The sequence below is a fragment of the Medicago sativa genome, chromosome 8, assembly GCF_051527215.1.
Source record: "Medicago sativa cultivar Bolivia chromosome 8, Bolivia_mono, whole genome shotgun sequence".
NCBI classification, from domain to species: domain Eukaryota; kingdom Viridiplantae; phylum Streptophyta; class Magnoliopsida; order Fabales; family Fabaceae; genus Medicago; species Medicago sativa.
Window position 1 is genome coordinate 5,770,045 of NC_140756.1, and position 23,251 is coordinate 5,793,295.

Here is a 23,251-nt window from a genome sequence, read left to right on the forward strand (position 1 = left end):
AAGTTTACAACATTGGTATTTTCATATATGTTTTTTATACGCAAATCTTAATAGTTAGTTTGTTACGAGGAGCCGAGGAGGGAGGGAATGTTAGTAGCAGAGATTGAACCCTAAACTATGTGGTATAGACACAACACGAGTATTGATACGTCCACACCAATAATATTTCGAAAAATAACATAATTTAATGTGATCACGTGATTTATAGTGTCAAACTCCGACATGTGTTTGACATTGGGACACCCCTAATTTCGGGTAGTGTACCGGTTGTGCTTAAGAGAGGGGAATGTTGTAAAGTGTATGATATTGAAGGGAGAGAGTATTTCTTCCTTTTGTATATTTAGTTATTGATAGGCTTTGTCTTTCTCTATCGAGAACAGCTTATCATATCTATAATGTGCCATATGGCTTCCTAGAAACTTTGTTTTTGTGGCATATTGATATTGTAAGTTTTCCTTAGACGTGCCTTGGTTTATATTTTGGACAAAATTACTCTACTATCTTTTATCTCAGCTGTATGTGATGTAGCCTAAGATCATAACGTAATGAAATTGTGCTGATTGTAGTAATTAAGATAATGTATGTAATGGCATTGTATGACATATTCTATAATTTCAGTACAACGTAAATGCGTTTGAAGGGTATTTTTCTTTAAGTAAAAAAATATTCATCATGTGTGGAAGTGAATAGATTTATACATCAAGATGCTAATCGTACCATAAGTTATAAGAAAAATAATAAAAGTGTAAGATAGAAGTAGTGTTTTATTTATGAATATTTTGTTAAAAATCAAACAACAACCAACATAATCACAAAAATTACATATCTTTTTTTTAAGAAGCTAAGCAAAATTATATTAAAAAGCTAAAGTAGTCCCTCAAGTACAAGAAGTGTCGGAAGAGACTGAAATCTGAGAAACTACACAACAGTTAGGTTACAAAACAACCTATAAACAACGCAAATGGTTTAACCTCCAAGAAGAATAGTCGAAGTCAAAAAGAACAAAGTGAGCTTGAATTAACCTTATGTTTTGAGTAAAATAGTCATATAAGGTCTACAAACATACTACATTCATGAAACATCTAACTATTTCCACGAGTCACAAAATGACATAATAGATCATCTTTGTAAAGTTTTTTTAGGAGAGTATTCTCAAAGTTTTATTTATTTATTTTCAATAAATATAATAAAGGTGCACCATAAATGATATTTTAAACCTTTAATAAACATAGTACAATAAAGTTACTACAAAACAAGAATTTTAAAAAAATTTAAACCATGCTAAACTCAAAATAATAAATAATAATCCAAAAAAACTGAGTTGAAGCCTGAAGAAACTAGGGATCCACCCAACTGATCCGTGCTTGACAGTTGACATCAAATCATCTGTAGTTACGAAGCCATTTGTAGAAAATGGTAGAGACCCCTAAGCCAAAAAAAATATAGTTGTGGGTATTAACAAAATCACATACAATATTAACAAAGTTAAATCCCATATATCAATGATAGTATCTTTTGCTATCACAACAATATTCCAGGCTTGATCAAGTGTGGTTTCCATAGTAAACATCGAGAGAATAGAAGCAGAAACAAACAAAAATATGCGGATTACACAAGCACAAATTTCATTAGTTATTAAGATGTAGTTGTAAGATGAAACTCCGTCAATTAACATAAGTAATACAACTTCGAAATTACTGGTATTCGGTGAACACACAACAACATAGAACATAAAATAAGCATACAACACCTCAAAAGCAATGAAGAACAAATTAATTAACTATGTGAGATTAACATTCACAAGATTCTCCAAACTCTTTGCAGCAGGAGCTGGAACAAGATTCTTCACAGTCTTTTGAGCAGCGATTGAAATCTCAACAGTTACGAGAGTTCCAGCAACAACATGTAACCAAAAACATAAAATTTTTATCTCCCTCATTTTCTTCCAATACATCACATTAACATGCCTAGTTTTCTCTGGATTTGGATTTTATTTTCCATTATGAATATGTTATTTGAGTGAAGGATAAGTTTGTTATTTTAAATGTGTTGTTGAAAGAAAAAGATTGGATTTTTATGAGTCTGTTGTTCGGATTAGCGGCGAGAGAAATGTTTCAATGAGTGAGTGAAGGATTGTTATTGTTATATAGTACTAGAAAAATACTAATATGGGTCCCGGGTTTGAAGTATGTAGTGTGAAAAACAATGTGAATTATATGTATTTTTTCAGAGAACAATGTGAGAAAAATTGAAATACGAAAAATCAAGGTTAATGTATTATATAATATTGTTCTCATTATTATGTCGAAGATTTGTTTGTCTTTTTGTTATTTAAAATATTTTGATTATGCATTATGAGTGAAAGATAAGCTTGAGTTTTGTTGTTTGAAAGTAAAGGAAGAAATTTTTATGAGTCGGTTGTTTTTCAGGTTTTGATGTTTGAAAGAAAAAGATGAGATTTTTTAAGAGTGGGTTGTTTTTCTAAATGAAGAGGATTATTGTTATATAGTACCAGTACAATAAGCGAATAGTGATAAAATAAAAAGATTATATTTTTGAGTGTGTTGTTTTTCTGAATTAATGAAATGAGTCAAGAGGAATGTTGATATATAGTACTAATACTAGGAAATCGTTGTTATACAATATTGTACTAGGTAATGAGAGCCATAAGAAAATTATATATGGTATCGGGGATTTAAAATATCATACATCCTATTAACATAGTCAAATTCCAGATACTGATGATAGTATCTACTGCTATCTCAACAATATTCAAGGCCTGATCAAATGTGGTTTCCAAAGTATACGTCAAGAGAAGAGAAGCAGAAACAAACCAAATTTTGAGGATTAGATGAGCACTACTTTCACTAGTTATTGAGATGTAGTAATAAGATGAAACTCCATTAAACAACATAAGTAATACAACTTCGAAACAATCAGTATTCAGTCGACACACAGCGACATAGAACATAAAATAAGCATATAAAACCTCAAAAGCTATGAAGAATGAATTCATGAAGTTATTAAAATTACCATTCGTAAGATTCTGCAAACTATTTGCAGCAATACTGGAGCAAGATTCTTTGCAATAGTCTGAGCAACAACAATCAGAATCTCAACAGTTATGAGAGTTCCAGCAACAATATGTAATCAAAAACATAAATTTCTTATCTCTCTTATTTTTCTCACCGTACACAGAATTTAGATGCCCACTTTGTTCATTTTTTGAAATTGGATTTGGATTTTGAACTTGATTTTGATTTGGATTTTGATTTTGATTATGCATTATGAGTGAAGGATAAGCTTGAGTTTTGTTGTTTGAAAGAAAAAGATGAGATTTTTATGAGTGAGTTGTTTTTCTGAATGAAAGAAAGGAAGGAAGAGGATTGTTGTTACATAGTACCAGTACACTGAGCGAATATTGATAAAAGAAAAATATTGTATTTTTGAGTGTGTTGTTTTTCTGAATGAATGAAATGAGTCAAGAGGAATGTTGATATATAGAACTAATACTAGTAAATCGTTGTTATACAATATTGTACTATGTAATGAGAGCCATAAGCAAATTATATATATTATCGGGGATTATATAGTACCAGTACAATATATAGTTATTGAGATGTAGTAGTAAGATGAAGCTCCATTAAACAACATAAGTAATACAACTTCGAAACAATCGGTATTCTGTGGACACACAACGACAGAGAACATAAAATAAGCATATAAAACCTCAAAAGCTATGAAGAATGAATTAATGAAGTTAATAAAATTACCATTCGCAAGATTCTGCAAACTATTTGCAGCAGCAGCTAGAGCAAGATTCTTTACAATCGTCTGAGCAACAATAATCAGAATCTCAACAGTTTTGAGAGTTCCAGCAACAACATGTAACCAAAAACATAAATTTCTTATCTCTCTCATCTTTTCACCGTACATAGAATTTAGATACCTAGTATGTTCAGGATTTGGATTTTGAACTTGATTTTGATTTGGATTTGGATTTTGATTATGCATTATGAGTGAAGGATAAACTTGAGTATTGTTGTTTGAAAGAAAAAGATGAGATTTTTATGAGTGTGTTGTTTTTCTGGTTTTGCTGTTTGAAAGAAAAAGATGAGATTTTTATGAGCGGATTGTTTTTCTGAATGAAAGAATGGGAGGAAGAGGATTGTTGTTATATAGTATTAGTACAATGTTGGTGGTTTTGTTAGGAGCATAATGCCGACTTGTATTTTTGAGTGTGTTGTTTTTCTGAATGAATGAAATGAGTCAAGAGGAATGTTGATATATAGTACTAATACTAGGAAATCGTTGTTATACAATATTGTTCTAGGTAATGAGAGCCATAAGAAAATTATATATGGTATCGGGGATTAAAAATATCATACATCCTATTAACATAGTCAAATTCCAGATACTGATGACAATATCTACTGCTATCTCAACAATATTCAAGGCCTGGTCAAGTGTGGTTTCCATAGTATACGTCAAGAGAAGAGAAGCAGAAACAAACCAAATTTTGAGGATTAGACAAACATGACTTTCACTAGTTATTGAGATGTAGTAGTAAGATGAAGCTCCATTAAACAACATTAGTAATACAACTTCGAAACAATCGGTATTCTGTGGACACACAACGACAGAGAACATAAAATAAGCATATGAAACCTCAAAAGCTATGAAGAATGAATTAATGAAGTTAATAAAATTACTATTCGCAAGATTCTGCAAACTATTTGCAGCAACAGCTAGAGCAAGATTCTTTACAATCGTCTGAGCAACAACAATCAGAATCTGAACAATTTTGAGAGTTCCAACAACAACATGTAACCAAAAACATAAATTTCTTATCTCTTTCATTTTTTCACCGTACATAGAATTTTGATGCCTAGTTTGTTCAGGATTTGGATTTTGAACTTGATTTTGATTTAGATTTGGATTTTGATTATGCATTATGAGTGAAGGATAAACTTGAGTATTGTTGTTTGAAAGAAAAAGATGAGATTTTTAAGATGAGATTTTTATGAGTGTGTTGTTTTTCTGGTTTTGCTGTTTGAAAGAAAAAGATGAGATTTTTATGAGTGAGTTGTTTTTTTGAATGAAAGAATGGAAGGAAGAGGATTGTTGTTATATAGTACCAGTACAATGAGCGAATAGTAATAAAAGAAAAAGATTGTATATTTGAGTGTGTTGTTTTTCTGAATGAATGAAATGATTGAAGAAGAATGTTGATATATAGTACTAATACTAGGAAATCGTTGTTATACAATATTGTAATAGGTAATGAGAGTCATAAGCAAATTATATATAGTACCGGGGATTAAAAAAATCATACACCCTATTAAAATAGTCAAATTCCAGATACTGATGATAGTATCTACATCTATCTTAACAATATTCACGTATAATATTATAATGTGTTACATTTCTTTTTAATTTTGATGTGTATCGTTAGTATGTTTGGATGCGTGTTTCAAATCAACGTAAATTTGTAAGTATGCGTGGCCCCTGCCAAATATGTTTGGGCTGATATAATTTGAATTATATAAACCGAAAACATATTTTATGTATCATGTTTATAGAATCCGAAAATATGTCAATATAATGACTGCTAATGTTCTTAAAAGCTGATTTGATTTGACACGTTTTAGATTGTACAAACCAATATGTTATTCAAATTCTATTTGCTGAAATGTTATAAAACATGATTATAGAGCGATTAAATGGCAAAATACTCGGTCTTCTGAGTTTAAGATGTTTCAGATCATATACTCCAAAATTTATAAAAACACTTCAAAATATGTAATCCAAACGAGAGTAAAATTAGAAAAATAGAGAGCAAACGAGAAGCAAAAAGAGGGAAAAATTATCATTCTATTTATCAGTTTAGGTAACATTTTTCATCATACATTGAATGTGTATTTGGCTAATTTTTTATTTATTTATTTCTTTTTATGAAAGAAATGTATTTGGCTAGTCTTAAATACAACGAATATTGTTTATTTGTTTAAGTACTAGGATCATTCCCCTAAAATAAGGTACTAGAAACAATGAATATCATTTTTTTTAATATATACATACATACATATATATATATATATATATAATGTAATATAGTATAATATAATATAATATAAATAAAATATCGCACACTGATTTTTTATGTTATTGAATTTAAGGTTAATCAGTAAATGATCCATATAAATACAATTTTTTTGTTTTTGTTTTTAAGTATCTATAAAAAAATTGTACTTTTTAGCATTGTACCATTTTTCTTTTGCTTTTTTAGAGACAAAAAATGTTGAAGGAAAAGACTAAAAAGTGCGATTTTTTTGTAGGGACTAAAATTGAAATTCTGAATATTTATTAGAACCATTAACTTAATTAACCCTTATATTTGTATATTTTGAATCAAGAGATATTCTATAAACTAAAAAAAAGATAAAAAAGATAAAAAGAATAGAAAATAAATTAAAAATAACCCTTAAAAGTATATTAAAATAAGCAATTTCCAAAAATATAAAAAGAAAAAAAGTAATATAAATATATTTCCTTTTTTTTAAAGAATATAAATATATAAATATATTTCCTAACATTCAATATTTTTTCCATTTAATAAAAAAATATTTTCTTAATAATAAACAAAAAAAATTCAAAAAGAAAGAAAATTTAGAAATATTTTGGTGCATTTACTTTATATACCACTACTATTATTTTCTTTGACTATCACAGAATATATATTTATATTTTCTTAATTTGTTTTTGTATTTTTGTTAAACTTTTGTTGATTACAATGAAATATTAGTTTTATTCTTTTAATCATTATTTCTTTCTTTCCTAGCATTATTTCTTTCTTTTCTAGCACAACAAACTCCTTAATACCCATCTTATTTTCTTCCCTCTATCTTAAATATCTTTTTGACTCAGTTTAATATTTATGTTTTGACTAGTCAAAAGCAAGAATACATTAAACATTCTAACTATTCTTAGAGCTAAAACAAAGAGAGGAATACGTAGTGCAAGAGGCAAGTGTGAAGTGAAGTGTTGAGATGAGCATAATGGAAATTGGTGATATAAGCACAATGAAGGTTTTGTTAGGAGCAATTTTGGTGGTTTTGGCTCATCTTTTGCATGTTTTTGTTTTGAAGCCAAGATCCCTTAGAGCAAAGCTTCAAAAACAAGGAATTGATGGACCTTCTCCTCACTTCTACTTTGGCAACATCCCAGAAATGAAGAGCCTTTTGCTTCAAGCTCACTCACTCAAAGATGGTGTTCCAACATCCATTTCTCATAACTGGCTTTCAACTGTGTTTCCTCACATTCTCAAGTGGAGAAAACAATACGGTCAATTACTTTATCCTTTCTCATAGTTTTGATTTTTTTTTTTAATATATCAAATGTTAAGACTACTTTTGTACCTTGTTAATTACTACCATAGGTTCTTGTTCGTTTTCTGTTCTTTTTTAATTGTCGCATTTGCAATTCCAACATTAACATTGATTTGTTAATAATATCATTTGTTATTTATTGTCGAGAAAGAAATATATAAAAGGTTATTATGAGCCGTGCTATATCCAGTGAAAGAACATATAGCGAATTTTTCACGAAGGTTTTCACGAAGGTTATTTTATAAACTTGTTGACGTCATTAAATCCCCTTTTTTTGTTGAATACACCCTGCTAGTGGTTCTATTCAGTCAATAGCGTCTATTCACAATTGGTACAAACAAGCTAATCTTATCTTTGTTTGCTACAAACAAGCAAACCTTATCTCATTTGTTTAGGGGATTATCTCATTTTTCTTTTGTTATTAGTGTTTTTTTTTTACAGCTCATTGTACTAATGTTTTTTTTAGGGGAGCTCATAGTATTAATGTTGGTACCTTCATTTTGTTTTGAGAAAAAAATCAATAACCATGATTAAAAAAGTAATGACCATCATAACTTGATCATTTTTGTAAATATATAATCGTAATTTGATATTATTGTTTAACATAAAAACGAACTTGATGCATAATTATAACTTAAAAAAAACTAATTTAACATCTTTTAAGATAACAAACTGTAATAATATAATGGAACGAAAATGAACTCAAGCTATGTACAAAATCTAAAGAAAATAAAATCGGGTTCAGTGTTTTTTTTATCCATAATTTTAAAGTTATTATTTTCAAAATTTTAAGCAAACAAAATTTGAGTAAGCTGAATAAAAAAATTAGTATGCTGGTGGTACGTCTCTTTCAATTTCAATCAAAGAACCCTAATCTCAACCTAGATATATATACATGCAGGTCCCATATACTTGTTTTCTTCTGGAAGTATACAGTGGTTAATGGTGACAGAAATAGAGATGGTGAAGGAAATTGTTTTAAACACCTCTTTGATTCTAGGGAAGCCTTCTTTTTTGTCCAAAGATAATAGGCCACTCCTAGGAAAAGGTATATTATCATCAAGTGGACTTTTTTGGGCTCATCAAAGGAAGATAATTGCCCCTGAATTGTACCTAGATAAAATGAAGGTAAGTCTATATATTCTACCTAATAAGAAGTGTATTAAAAATACACTCTCTAATACACACATTCACTTTTATTGTTTAAAATTTATATAGGTTCCACCAAATTTTTATGTGAAAAATGTGTGTTAGATAGTGTGTTGGTATTACTATTTCTTTTTTCTTTTTAAAAGACAAATGGTAGTATATTAGTGATTGTTAGGTTAATATTTTTCTTCTTTGTCAAGATTTGAATCTGAACCTTTAACTCCTCAACTTTTTAAATTCCCTTAGTCTTTCTTAAGTTGTTGAACTTAAGTTGCTAAAATTATTCTAATCGATAATATCCATTCTTCTCAAGAGAAAAGAAAAATTGCATTAAAAAGAAATGTTTAAATATGCTTTTTTTAAAAGTTTAAATATGTTTTCAATCCTTGAAAATATATAGTTTATCGTTTAGTTCCTATAAAAATATTTTATTGTTGTTAGTTCACACAAATATATAATTTTTTTTTTATCTTTTTTGTTTTATCTTGATCCTGTTAATTATATTTATACTGGTTATGAAATACGTAGAATATTTAATTTTGGTCTCTCAAATAGAACTAACTTCAATGTGAACAAAGTTTGTTGGGGTTACAACAAAATACCAAAGATCAAATTAAAGTAAAAAGTGATAAACTTGCGAGGACTAGAAATAGTTTTTTAAGGACTAAAAGCACACAATAGTATATTTGTAAGGACTTAAAGCATATTTAAATATAAAAAAGTTCCATGAATATAACTCAGTTGGGAGGAACAATGCATACAAATTAATTTTTTTAACGCATAGTAATATGTTGGGGCCAGGGTTTGAACCTCGGACACCCTACTTATTCAATTTTTTATTTTTTAAGATGTTGGAGTATTTTGACATTGAAAACTAATTTACAATGATAGGCATGTATAGGCAATAGTAACGATGTTGTTTTTGCATACGATTGCTTGTAAATGTTGATTTTGAATAGCAATGTGTTTTTTTTAATCACGTTGAAGGCAAAGGTCGGTATGATAGTCGACTGCACAAATATAATGCTAAGATCATGGGAGACAAAACTGGAAAAAGATGGAGTTTCAGAGATTAAAGTTGACCAAGACTTGCGAAACTTATCAGGTGACATAATTGCAAGAGCTTGTTTTGGGAGCAATTATGTTGAAGGAAGAGAAATATTTTCAAAGCTTAGAGAACTTCAAAACATCATTTGCAAAATTTTTGCTGGAATTCCAGGCTTTAGGTATGTTTAATCTTTATCATATAATGATATGAGGTTAATTTTGATGTACAATTAGTGCAGGAATATTTTTACCTCAACAATTGATCAGAAGTTATCTTCTAAATGTCCTGCAAGATATATAGTTATGATTAAATTTAAATATTTTTAATGAAATAATAATTATGTTTGATTGATAGTGTAAAAATCAAATGTACTTTACTTCGCGAGGAAATCTTTACACTGATATTATAGCGCATAAAATATAAATTCTTCCATAAAATTAAACAACTAATTTTTTTCATATATAATATTATGTTCTTATTATTCCTCGTGATGATACTAATGTTCAAAATGGAATCATAATTTGGTTTAGATATTTGCCAAACGAAAACAATAGACAAATGTGGAGATTAGAGAAAGAGATAAGCTCAAAGATATCAAAGCTCATAAAACGACGCCAAATTGATGCTCATGATGAACAAGATCTCCTGCAAATGATACTTGATAGTGCAAAGAAATGTGAGAGTGGTGACAGTTTCTTACCAAACTCCACCGCACGAGAAAGATTCATGATAGATAATTGCAAAAATATATTCTTTGCTGGATATGAAACTACTGCAATTACAACATCATGGTGCTTAATGTTGCTAGCTACACATCCAGATTGGCAAGATCGTGTTCGTGCTGAGGTGCTTAAAATTTGTGGTAAAGATGGTATTATAGATGCAAATCTACTGAAAAGCATGAAAACGGTATGTTCTTACACAATATATGTACTAAAGTCTCATGTTTCAATGCATTATGTTTTGACTTAATTAGTCTATAGCTAGAGCCATCAACTGGGTCGGTCTGGCTCATTTAGGTTTGGTGGATCCAGTTACATAAATGAGTGACTGTTGCTTTTCTGATGTCCAATATGTCTTGGAAACACAAGTAAATGACTAAAAAACCCAGCAGTAGTTAACTGCTGCCGGTTTTCTAGTTATAAGCCAGCGGTAGTTAACTACCGCTGGAGGTATTTTAGTATTTTACTTGGTTTTTTAGGAAGTTTATGATGTTTAAAAAGCATTTGTCTAAATAAGTTAATCAGTTCGACCCACTTGTTATTGAGTTGCATATTATTATGCCCGGCATGCCTACTATGACAAAAAATCGCTCTTTAGGCATCTACCAATTGCTCACAAAGACTTCAAAAAGATCTTGTAAAATTGTAGCACATTTTTTAGTTCATATGCTTTTCTTACTAACAATTAATTGAAGATCTTGAATAAAAATGTGTACTTGCAGTTAACAATGGTGATTCAAGAGACATTGAGGCTTTATCCACCAGCAGCATCGGTTGTTAGGCAAGCTTTTGAAGACATTAATTTTAAAGGTATCCAAGTTCCAAAAGGAATGAATCTTCAAATTCCAATGCCAATATTACATCAAGACCCAGAGCTTTGGGGACATGATGCACATAAGTTCAATCCAGAAAGATTTGCAAATGGAGTGCATGGAGCATGCAAGATTCCACAAGTTTACATGCCATTTGGAATGGGACCTCGTGTATGTTTAGGACAGCATCTAGCAATGGTTGAATTGAAGGTGATCTTGTCTCTCATTTTGTTGAAGTTTCAGTTCTCTTTATCACCAAGTTATTGTCATTCACCTTCCTTCCACATGCTTATAGAACCTGGCCATGGAGTTGCTCTTCACATGACAAGAATCTAATAACCAAAGTAAAACTAAAAGGATTTTCTCATTTTTGTTTGGGTTCTCAGTTTTCATTGTGTTTGGGAAGGTTGATTTAATAACAAGACAATATACACATCTGTTGATGATGTGTCACTTCAGTGTGGTACTAGTTTGACTTTGCAATTTTAAATGGATGTAGCTCAAATTATCTTGACAACGATGATAAAATGATTATGATTTATGAGTGTCATTTGATATAATAATATTTTCTTATCTTCTTATTAAAAAAAAAAAAAATTCTTATCTTCTTGAAGAGGTTATTGTAATCAACAATAATATTTAGATCCCTAAAAAAAATACATTTGGACACCGCAAACTCCTCAACTATCATTCAACACCTTATTATCTCTTATTTTTGGCTAAATTGCATTTTTGGTCCCTTAACTATTTTGCTAGTGTCGCTTTGGTCCCTTAATTAAAATTTAATTTATTTTGATATCCTAACTTTCTCTCTGTTACACATTTTGGTCCTTTACGTTAGTTTTAATTCAAAAATGTTAGGGTTTCTTCATTTTCTTCTCCTCTTCTTCATCTTCATATAATCTCCATCAACCATCAATGACAAAAATCTCAGAAAAATTCCAGAAGAAAATGATGAAAACCTAATGTTTTTGAATTAAAACTAACGGAAAGGACCAAAATGTGTAACAGAGAGAAAGTTAAGATACCAAAATAAATCAAATTTTAATTAAGGGGCAAAAACAATACTAGCAAAATAGTTAAGGGACCAAAAATACAATTTAGCTCTTATTTTTCTATCATATCACCAAAACACACACACATATATCACCCTCTCTATTTTCTATGTTTAACAAGTATATGAATGTGTAAAAACTATTTTCCTATCGTAATAACAAGACTATACACTACCCGACAATACTGCTAGGCTACACTAATTAATCCCTACATAAAACGTATAATCCAAAAAAATGATTCTTCACCATCTTCTTTAAGGCTTCAACATCATCTTATATCACCATCACTCATGAAACTACAATTTTCATGAAAAAAAAAAAAATCAAAACTCACCACTCAACAAAAGTGTTTCGGACTAAGCCAAGGCCCAATCCTTGGTTGGACACAAGTCCCCCTCACAACTTATACACCAGTGGAACACATCATGGACTCACCCTAAATATCACTGGATCAAGGTCCTAAACGATGATATGAACCGTTTAGTTCGGATCTATTGGTGACCTCTTGTAATCTACTTACAAGTGTTCCTTGAAGACAACGGTCTAGGTAAAGGTCTAAAGACCAAATCCCTAGACTTTCTAAAATGTGTCATCTGCTTCATGGTGAACAACATGAATGCTTCCACTATTAACACTCTTCCAAAAGGATGTGATAATGATCCAATGCAGGTACGACTAAATTATCTAACTTTGCTGACGGAAACAGTTGGATCCATGCTTTGTTTGCCAAAGCTTTATCAAGTTTTTCTTCCACTTCGCAGGGTACCCAAACTCTTAAACCAAGTGAAAGGGTATTCATCCATGCCTATATCAATCAAACCTCGATTCTTGTATAATGTGATGAAAATTTCATTTTAAGTAGTTAGGCCTCTCATCTCAACCTCGCTTCTCATGTGCATATAGAATATTACTAAAATCACGAATTATGTACCACATAAGGTTAATATGGTGCACAAGATTGCATATGAAGTTCCATGAATCTTACCTCCTACCACATTATGGAAAGTCATACTATCTTGTAAACTTTCAACAACCTCTTTGACTATCCTCAACCTTTACATTCGTATGGATTGAAGAATAATTCACAATTGTACAGTTAAAAGATTTCTGCCAAAATAAAATAAAGAAATATCGCTGCCTCTACCTTATCTATATGGAGCAAAACAATAATCATATCCCATAAAATAGGAAAATTCCTCGATTTTATTTAGATAGACTAATTTCTCACTAAGAAAATAGCATCCGAATTATAATGCCGAATGGGGAGCTTAAATTTTGGAATTGCGCTTGGGTTTCTCAGCCCAAGACAATTCTAACCCAGCAAACTAGTATTTTTAGATTTGTTATTGGTGACACCGCCATCACTATTCACACTCATCACACCTAGGAAAAAAAAAAAAGACCAAAATGGAATAAACCACACAATCTAGATGGAACAAACCAAATGGTTCGAAACCCAACTCTCACAAGAATCAACAAGGATGCAATTCATAATTGGAGAAACATCCTTAAAATCTTAGGAGAAGAACACCTGATCTCCAAAAATGGAGAACCCAAGCGGAAATAAACTTAGTACAATTCTTTAGGTGTTTTTGTTTAGTTCTTAACTAAAAATACAATTTTTTTTTGGATATAACAAACTTTGAGAAAATTATAGATTTAATGAAATTACAGTGAATTTAATTAAGAACCATAGGAAAAACACCTAAGAAATTGTAACTAAATTTTTTCCAACCCAAGCAAAACCCCATGATTATTTTGCTTAATTTTTGAAACCCAAATAAAAACCTACGGCCGTCTTACTTAAATTTCCCAAATCAGAGCCCTAAATGACGAACTCTAAACGGTGGTCCTCTTAACATTCAAATATAAAACAACTAAAGTACAATGCCAAAAAAAAAATCATAAGATGTTATGCACTTACAAAAACAAAACGGTGGAAGATTGATACAAAAAATCTATGGAGCGAACGAGAACGACATGGTGCATGACACGAGATATCTCGAAGGAGAGTTCGTACCAAGGTTAAAGTGAAGTGAATCATATGAACCACAAATTGTAAATAGTTTAGTGTAATTAACCAAATAAAATTAAAAAAAAACCGGTTTGAACGCTTAAATAAAATGATAAAAATTTTCTGAAATAAGAACCAAAAACATATTTTTTTTTAAACAAGTACCAAAAACATTGATTGACAATTAAAAAAAAAAATCAAAAACATACCCAATTCTCGTTAATTCAAAGCACTATTATCGACCTACATAATTCATGTATACAAGATATTATAAAAGATTTAATGTATACCGCGATAAACAAAGTCTCAAGCTGATCCTTAAATAAGAAGAAATCAAAATCAAGAACATGAAGTGTATGCAATTAATCATGCAGAGGAGGGAAATAACACAAATAATTGCTATGAATTTTTGAACTCTTTTTGAGGCCTCTACATCAACACCAGTGATCTCTAGCAGTTAACATAGATAGCTGTTCCAATTATGAGTGTCCATATGATCAAAACGATGATAGCAGCAGTCCGCGAAACAAGGCTCACTTCTTTATATGAGATGCAAATCAATGAAGTAACATGACCTCATAAATTCAAAACACTACTCTCAGTTTATTTAATAGAAAAAACAAAGTCATGTACAGAGATAAACAAAATCTCAAGCTGATCTATAAAGAAGAGCATCCAAAGTGTGCACTATGCAATTAATCATCCAAAGTATGGAAATAACACAAATAATTGCTATGGATTTCATGAATTTTTTCGAGGCTTCTAAATCAGCATTAGTGATCACTGGCCAGTTAACATCGACAACCACTGCAATTATGAATATCCATACGATCAAATTGATGATAGCAGCAGTCCGTGAAACAAGGGCCACTTCTATAACTGATATTGTACTTGAAATCAACAACATGTATAAGACTCCAAAGATGCTACTGTTAATTGGGTGGTTTACTATAACACCAAATAGATATAATTGAATCACCAAAACAAAAGCGGTGTGGTAAATTGTCAGGAAAGTGTGATCTTTTCCAATGTCATCGCCATCTGTTGAAGCCTTTAAGGCAGGAAAGATAATCAAGAACAAGCATAATACTAACGAGAGACTGGCTACTTGTCCAAATCTTTCTTCGTCGTTAAATTTGTACCTATATTATATTAACAGAAGTTTATACAGAGATTTATGGAATTTTTGGGTGAAAAGAATAGTAGAATTGATTGCAGGATGGTAAATTAAACGGATTGAGTACATACATTTTTGGGTTAGCTGGATCAGACGACTTAGATTCTTCAATCACAATGATTTGATCCCCCGCGCTTTTTTCACAATCGCTATAATAATGTACGTGTGTTCATGTGATACAAATTAAAAGCAAGAAAAAAAAAACATATACGAGGGTAAATTAAACCGATTGAATATGTACCTAGTTGGCTTAGCTGGATCAAACGACTTAGATTCTTCCATCGTAAAAATTTGATCCCCCCTATTTTTTTCACAATCGCTACAATAATGTATGTATGTTCAGTTCAGATGATACATATTAATAGCATATATGAGGGTAAATTAAATAAATAGATAGAATGAATACCTTTGTTTAATTGGCTTAGAGGTCTTAGATTCTTCCATCACAATCACTGTCACTTGATCTTCCATTGTTTAACAGCACTAGAGTATATACTAGTAGAGTCTCAGAAGTAACAATTTTGTGTATAGTTATTATTCATTCATTCAATTTAACTTAGAGGATCTCAAAAATTGGTAACGGTTTATGAGTAATGGTAGCTGAGAAAGTGGAGTATCCAAGTCAAAAGTTAGATGAGATTTTTTCGAGGGTACATCTGTGCATGATTCATCAAGTCCTTATGATATTTGCTAAAATTTCTCTCAGAAAAACACCTGGTTTGGAAGATTACTATGTCTTTTTCTAAAATACCGATTGTATATAATATAATTAATCATGATTTTTTTTTTTCATATTCGAAAATATTTTCAGTGATATTAATTGGAGATTTGTCCTAAAAGTAAAGTCTGACAATATCGAAATTATTAAATTGAACGCCTTTACCCACGTTCAAACCTGCGACTTTGTAGTGTGTGTGAGTTTCAGTGATCTTTACCACTTCATCTGTATAAAAAAGAAATTAATTGGAGATTTATTTGAAAAAGAAACAATAAATGTATATAATACCCCTCAAGAAAAATGTATATAATAATTTGAAAAAGAAATACTATTTATGATAATAATTTTAGGATTTAGCCATGGATCATTAGATACAAGTTATATCATATCATAGTTAACAAAGAATGAATGAAGAAATTGTGTACCTTTGTATTACGTTGATGAAGGATAATCGCCGACAAGCATGAGAGGATGACTACCCTCATTCCGTCTAGCTTCAGGTTTTTTAATGTTCAGAATGGTCAACAGTATTTAACCGTCTGATGGGATGACGTTTAAATAGCTAAACGGCTGAGGGCAGGGACCTCTCATTGGACTTAGCTAAATGGTCCAACCCATCACGATCCATTTAGAAAAGAATAGCCCTATCACACATATTCATCAACTAATTAGTGCTCAACACAATAGACCATAATTTATATTATAATATTAACTTATAATAATTGATTATTGTCAATCCATAATTGATTAATTAAATAATTAATCCAACAATTTATGGACAAATTTTTATTCAAATGAATGATTATATTTAGTAACGGAGGGACTCATGAAATTGTTTGTTTGCAAGTTTAAAACGTGCTATGTTATTAGTGTCATGTTATTTTTCATATAATCATGATGAAGCGAGTCAATTTAATGTTATTTTCACTTAACAACATATCAAACTTGAAGCACAAATAACCCACTTGGGTTGACCGGGTAGTATTGGTTTGTGATCTGGAAGTGTGTTCATCTTCAAAGTCTCATATTCGATTTTCCCGTGCCAATTTGGGTGGACTTATTTAACTTCTTAAAAAAAAACTTGAAGCACAGATATTGTTTGCTCAACTAAAACACCAAAAGAGATTATTGACTTAAGCACAAGAACCAGAAAGGGATCTTGATCTTGGAGCAAGGTTTTCCAATATGCTACTAAATCCAAAAAACAAGAAAGAAAACAGAAACAATATAAGTAGCATGTTCCATGCAAACATTATCATAAACTTTAATGAAACATTTATTCAAAGGTTAATAATTGTAAGAAATGTTTAGAAGTTCAGAGCTAAGTTTTGTAGGTTTGGAGAGCATGACCATATGATCTGAACCCTCGATCATTTTCACTTTAGCATATGGACCGGTTGTCTCAATTATCCACTCTTGAAAATCTTTTGTTTGCAAATTGTCATTTTCAGAGATGATGAAGATTTTAGGCACCATTCCATTGTTTTCATTTGTAACAGTTGTTTGTTTCATCAATAAATCAGCATCGCTCAAAAAGGGAGGTAATGGTCTCACCAGAGATAAAGCAAGTGTCAAATCCTGCATATAGAAATCGAATTTGCTTTAACTAAGTATTAATAATAATCAATATAAATCATATTTACACAAACTTCAGCTAAAAATCAAATCAAAATACATTATATGAATTGGATTTTTCTATTTACCTGAGATGGTGATAACTGGTACATTCTGGATGCTAACAAACCGAGTCCGTCAGACGAGAGGATTGGAGCTTTGTCTGGCCCGTCAATGATGAAATTTTGTCTGTCCAAAGCTGAGCCTATTCTTCTCCTTCGCTACATGTTCCGCACACCAAAAATATTCATCAAATCACGGGTTAAATTCACAAGAGTAATTGTTTTTCCTTTGACGAAGTGATAAAAACACCACCCTATATTCACACATACAACTGTGAGATCGTTGATTCAAACCAAATTAGAAGTGTTTAGTCTGACAATATCGACATTAGTCATTGAATAATACAATAAAGATATAACACTCCAAATAATTTCAATATTTTCTCAAACTATGGACTAATGGTGCTTACTACCTAGTAGATACATACCACTATTTTTTTATTTATTTTTGTTAATACACCTCAATCATTCTTATTTTTCAATTTTATGATAACATATTCTTATTTTACAATATGAATTTAACACTGTTTTCTAGTATGTTTGACTTCCCATTTTAAAATCTTAAATATCATAATTTTCGAAGGCAAAACTTTTAGATTAGATTTTCGACATTCATACAATCACACTATCGATGATTTGAACTGTCATATTAAGATTAGACAATTTATATTCTGGCATTATATTTTGGACTCAATTTACAAAAGTTGACACATAAACGGTCCAAGTTTTGATACAAAAGTGTAGATCGCATAACTACGTAAATTCAGTAGGATTTTATTATTGATAGAATTCAAATCCTAATTTTTTTTTCCTTACAAATGGAAAGTCAATGGTATGTCTTGTGATCAAAGTCCCTAATGAGTATTTTGATTGGCAATAAAGTGTAAATATGCAAATAGTATATCATTGTATGCAAAGTACCTCTTGAAGAAAAGCTGGATAAGTGAGGTTTTGAGTGACAACAGTTGCTGTGATGAAAACTGCAACAAAGATTTTGTGAGGGTAGTTTTCCATAGCAATAGACACAGACAACCCTCCAAGACTATGACCAACAAGAATTACTTTCTCCTCACAAGGAAGTGACTCCATAAATGTCATCAAAGGTTGATGGTATTCAGAAATTGAATGAACTTCTTGCATCTGCTTTGGATTGATACCACAAGCAGCCATGTCTAGTGCTGTGACTTTATGACCAGCTGATTTTAGTTCAGTTGCAATCTTATACCAACACCATGCACCATGGATGCCTCCATGAATCAACACAAAGTGCTTTTCCTGTTTAAACATCTTCAAAATCAATGATAGTCTTTCTTGTCTTTGAAAACTAGAAATTTGGTCTTATATAATGGTTGTTAAACCTACTTTATGGCTTGTACAAAAAAAAAAAACTACTTTATGGCTGTCTAAATAAGTGTCACTTAAACTTTTCATTAATAATAATGGTTGTTAAACTTACTTTTGTTATAGCATAGTGTACACCTATTATACTATGGCTAAAAACCAGACATAAAGTTATTTAGCCAGCCAAAAAAATTTGGCTAAATTTTTATATGAAGTCAATATATATTTAAAAATTGTCGATTGATGCTTTAAATTTTACACATTAAAAAAAAATCAAACCACTTTGAACCAAAATAAAATAAAATGATTGGCCCCATATGAAAAAGAATGAATCATTTGAATAATTTAGTTGAACAATAAAAAAAGAGGAAAAACTTTGAAGAAGCCCCACATTAATATAAAACTAGTTGAACAATCTATGCCATTCCTCAAAAGATGCCAGAAAGACTATCAACGAAAGAAAAATCTAAATGTTTTAGTATGTTTCCTATATTTAGGTTTTAAACCTAAATATTTCTTATAAAGACGTATATTTAAACACGACATGCCTAATGTAGTGAATTCGAGCTTCCATTGGTGCCATTAGAGTGAGATAAATGTAATTCTATTTGTAAGTGTATATTGAGGTAAGAAAGTTTTGCTTCAAATTAATTTCATAATTTTAATTAACAAAATTCTCTATTTCTCTATATAAAGCTAATATCATGCTATTTTTCCTAACCATTCAATTGTGAAAGTTTTTTTACATGATAAAATAAGTGTTATTCAAGTGCCAAAATAGCAAGAGTACAATCAAATTGGTTATTGATTGAGACATTCTCTATCCATATTTTGAAAGACAAATACATGCTATTAATGCACAAAAAAATTTCATAAGTCAAAAGTACATTAACAAACCAAAATCTTAATCCTTACGGCCAAACCAAATTGTTCTACATATAGTCAATGGTAAAGAGTAATAAAATATCCATAGACTTTAATTGCATCTATCCTTGGAAAAAAATTATTGTTGGTTTTCGGTCATTTCGACTATGAGGTCTTTGAAATGGTCAATTCAACCACATGTTGACAAGGCATTTGCAAAGCATATAGAATGATGAAGTTGGTGATAGAAACAATTTTTACTCAAATACAGTACCAACAAGTTTCAACAAACACATAGAGTACAAACTTTAAGCAAATTAAAATAACAAGAGAAGGCAAGCAAAAAAAGCAAAACATGAAAATCATAAAAACTCCAACACAATTATTATATCTCAAATTGGAAAGTGATGGAGTGACCAAAACACAGGGTTTCTATGGTTGCTTTCTAGGAGGGCCCATGGAGATCTCACACTACAATTGGGGTTGAAACCATATGTGACAAATGTAGAGGTGGTGGATGAGGTGAGAGCTGATTAACCGAAGATAGACTTGTAAGAGGGATGGTTGGTGGTTGAGAGAGAGCTAGTGATTTGGTAGCACAATAAACATGAAGGAGATGACACAGTGGTTTGGTTGGAAAGAAAGTCAAAGATAAAGAACTGATTATATGAAGCACTGTACACCCAAAACCCTAACAAACCCGTAGAGCAAGTAGGCAGTGCAAGGACTAGATTGTGAAAGTTAAGAACATTATACGAACAATTATATTATCAACTATACGTCAAATAGAGGAATAACACCTTTATTTTGAAACAAAAGAATGAAGTAAAAACAACGGATACACTCAATTTATTCATAATTGAAATATAAGTCCAGCCCATATACTATTACATTAAAATTAAGGATTAATACTTTTTTGCAATCTTTAAAAGGGTGGAACTAAGCTTCTTTGGTTTAGAGAACATGACCATGTGATCAGAATCCTCTATCACTTCCACCTTCTCAAATGGACCACTTCTCTCAATCATCAACATTTGTAAATCCTCTGTTATCAAATTATCACTTTTGCTTATGATAAAAATTTTAGGTACTCTTCCATTTCTATCATTGGTAACCATTGTTTCCTTCAACAATAGTTCAACATCTTTATAAATTGGTACAGGTCTCACTAGGGACAATGCAAGGGTCAAATCCTACACATTTCAATTTGGAGTTAGTTTAATTATAACATGCAAAATCACTTGTTATTATTATTAACATTAAAAAATACCAAGTCAAAGTTAAATTTTTATGCCATCATTAACATATACTCCACCTCAGATGGTGATAATTGATACATCTTGGATGCCATGAATTTTGGTCCAACCAATCTAGCAGTTGGAGGTTTGTTGGGTCCATCAAAGAAGAAAAACTTTGTGTCCATTAAAGAACTAATCCTTCTAGCTTGCTACAAGATGGAAACTAAAAGTTACTCAAATTGTATATATGATCAAAACGATGATAGCAACAGTCCACGAAACAAGGCTCACTTCTTTATATGAGATGCAAATCCATAAAGTTACATGACCTCATAAATTCAAAACAATGCTCTCAGTTTATTTAATAGAAAAAACAAAGTCATGTACAGAGATAAACAAAATCTCAATCTGATCTATAAAGAAGAGCATCCAAAGTGTGCACTATGCAATTAATCATCCAAAGTATGGAAATAAACACAAATAATTGCTATGGATTGTCTTTAATTAGCCTAAAAAGTAAAAATATTGAGAAATAATTGCTATGGATTGTCTTTAATTAGCCTAAAAAGTAAAAATATTGAGAATGGGCCTCTTTGTCTTTAATCAAAGTTTTGTGGAATTCCTAGAATGAATTGTGGAATTCCTGGAATACTCTTTATTTTTTTTTGTGGTGGCCGAGGTTTGAACCTCGGACCTTGCATATTATTAATATTATTATTATTATTATTATTATTATTATTATTATTATTATTATTATTATGCATTGTCCATACCAACTGAGCTAAGCTCACGAGGGCACTACTCTTTATTTTTTAACAATTATAAACAACTCCCAAAAAAGGATTAAATATGTTTTTTTTTCCCTCACTCAATTTTTAAAATTCAATTTTAGTTATCAGTGATCCATTCTTAAAATATGTCATTGGTAGTCCATAAAATTCAAAAGGTATATATACTTAACCCAAAACAATAAACTATATTTAACCCAACAAAGTAATATATATGTAGACACTTGAGAAAATATTTTGAATGAAACTTTGTTATTTTTAATTTAATTGAGGAAACTCTAAATTATTGTCAATTTTATGAATAATTTAATTTTGTGGGAGTTTCTAATAATAATAAAATAAAAATGTGAGTATAGAATATTACCTCTTGAAGAACAACAGGGTATGAGAGGTTTTGACTAAGCACATAAGCAGTAACAAAAACTGCAACTGAGATTTTTTGTGGAAACATTTCCATAGCAACAGATGTAGACACCCCACCAAGACTATGACCAACAAGAATCACCTTTTCCTTTGGAGGAAGAGATTCCATAAATGTCATCAAAGGTTCATAATATTTTGAAATTGAATGAATCTCTTGTACTTGTATTGGATTGATACCTGAAGCAGCTAATTCAATTGTTGTAACATTATGACCAGCTGATTTAAGCATAGTTGCAACCTTATACCAACACAATGCACCATGGCTTCCACCATGAATCAGCACAAAATTTGCACTATTAACACAAATTATAGGACAAAGAATTAATAACAAAAGAATGTGCACAAAGTGAATCTCCCTTTTCATCATCTTAATAATTTAGAACTTTTTTAGTTATAGATATTTTCCTTCTCAATACGTATATATTCTTATTAGAACCGCGATCCTTTATATATATGCACATGAAGGTTCTATGAAAATAAATTCTTCTTGGCTTATTTTCTATTAATCATTCATTTTTTAGGCTAAAGAATCAATTTACAGAGAAAATATGAAATGTATATATAATTTTATTAATTTGGGAGTTAACTTAACGCAAGTGTGCAACATGTTCTTAAAAGTCAACGCCATCTAAAAACGTATAAGTTATAACTAATATAAAAAATTTAAAATTAAAATAATGGTTTAAATACGTAATTTGAGAATGATGTGTGTTATATGGACCTCTCAAAAGTGGTTTAAATATTGATTTTTACAATTTTTCATAAATATTAAAATAATATAAAATGAAGTCAAATGCTAACATGTGTGGGCACATATGCTAAGAATTTTAAAATACAA

The 23,251-nt window shown here is 30.4% G+C and overlaps 4 protein-coding genes across 4 annotated transcripts; 1 reads left to right on the plus strand and 3 right to left on the minus strand.

The window, feature by feature from the left end:
- The first annotated feature begins 6,824 nt into the window (after positions 1-6,824).
- Positions 6,825-11,786, plus strand: LOC146896405 (cytochrome P450 714C2-like). The gene is made up of 5 exons (XM_085734009.1): positions 6,825-7,344; positions 8,290-8,516; positions 9,525-9,763; positions 10,116-10,494; positions 11,030-11,786. The coding sequence occupies exons 1-5, from the start codon at positions 7,050-7,052 to the stop codon at positions 11,453-11,455; spliced, it is 1,566 nt and encodes a 521-aa protein (XP_085590135.1). The 5' UTR covers positions 6,825-7,049; the 3' UTR covers positions 11,456-11,786.
- A 2,786-nt stretch (positions 11,787-14,572) lies between these two features.
- Positions 14,573-16,411, minus strand: LOC146896406 (uncharacterized). Its single transcript, XM_085738359.1, has 4 exons — positions 15,772-16,411; positions 15,607-15,684; positions 15,437-15,514; positions 14,573-15,330 (listed from the first exon to the last, which is right to left on the minus strand). The coding sequence occupies exons 1-4, from the start codon at positions 15,834-15,836 to the stop codon at positions 14,838-14,840; spliced, it is 714 nt and encodes a 237-aa protein (XP_085594485.1). The 5' UTR covers positions 15,837-16,411; the 3' UTR covers positions 14,573-14,837.
- A 529-nt stretch (positions 16,412-16,940) lies between these two features.
- Positions 16,941-20,454, minus strand: LOC146896407 (methyl jasmonate esterase 1-like). Its single transcript, XM_085738358.1, has 3 exons — positions 18,681-20,454; positions 17,787-17,918; positions 16,941-17,661 (listed from the first exon to the last, which is right to left on the minus strand). The coding sequence occupies exons 1-3, from the start codon at positions 19,044-19,046 to the stop codon at positions 17,371-17,373; spliced, it is 789 nt and encodes a 262-aa protein (XP_085594484.1). The 5' UTR covers positions 19,047-20,454; the 3' UTR covers positions 16,941-17,370.
- A 336-nt stretch (positions 20,455-20,790) lies between these two features.
- On the minus strand, positions 20,791-22,972 carry LOC146896408 (methyl jasmonate esterase 1-like). Its single transcript, XM_085738360.1, has 3 exons — positions 22,355-22,972; positions 21,280-21,411; positions 20,791-21,157 (listed from the first exon to the last, which is right to left on the minus strand). The coding sequence occupies exons 1-3, from the start codon at positions 22,778-22,780 to the stop codon at positions 20,870-20,872; spliced, it is 846 nt and encodes a 281-aa protein (XP_085594486.1). The 5' UTR covers positions 22,781-22,972; the 3' UTR covers positions 20,791-20,869.
- Between the last annotated feature and the right edge of the window lie 279 nt (positions 22,973-23,251).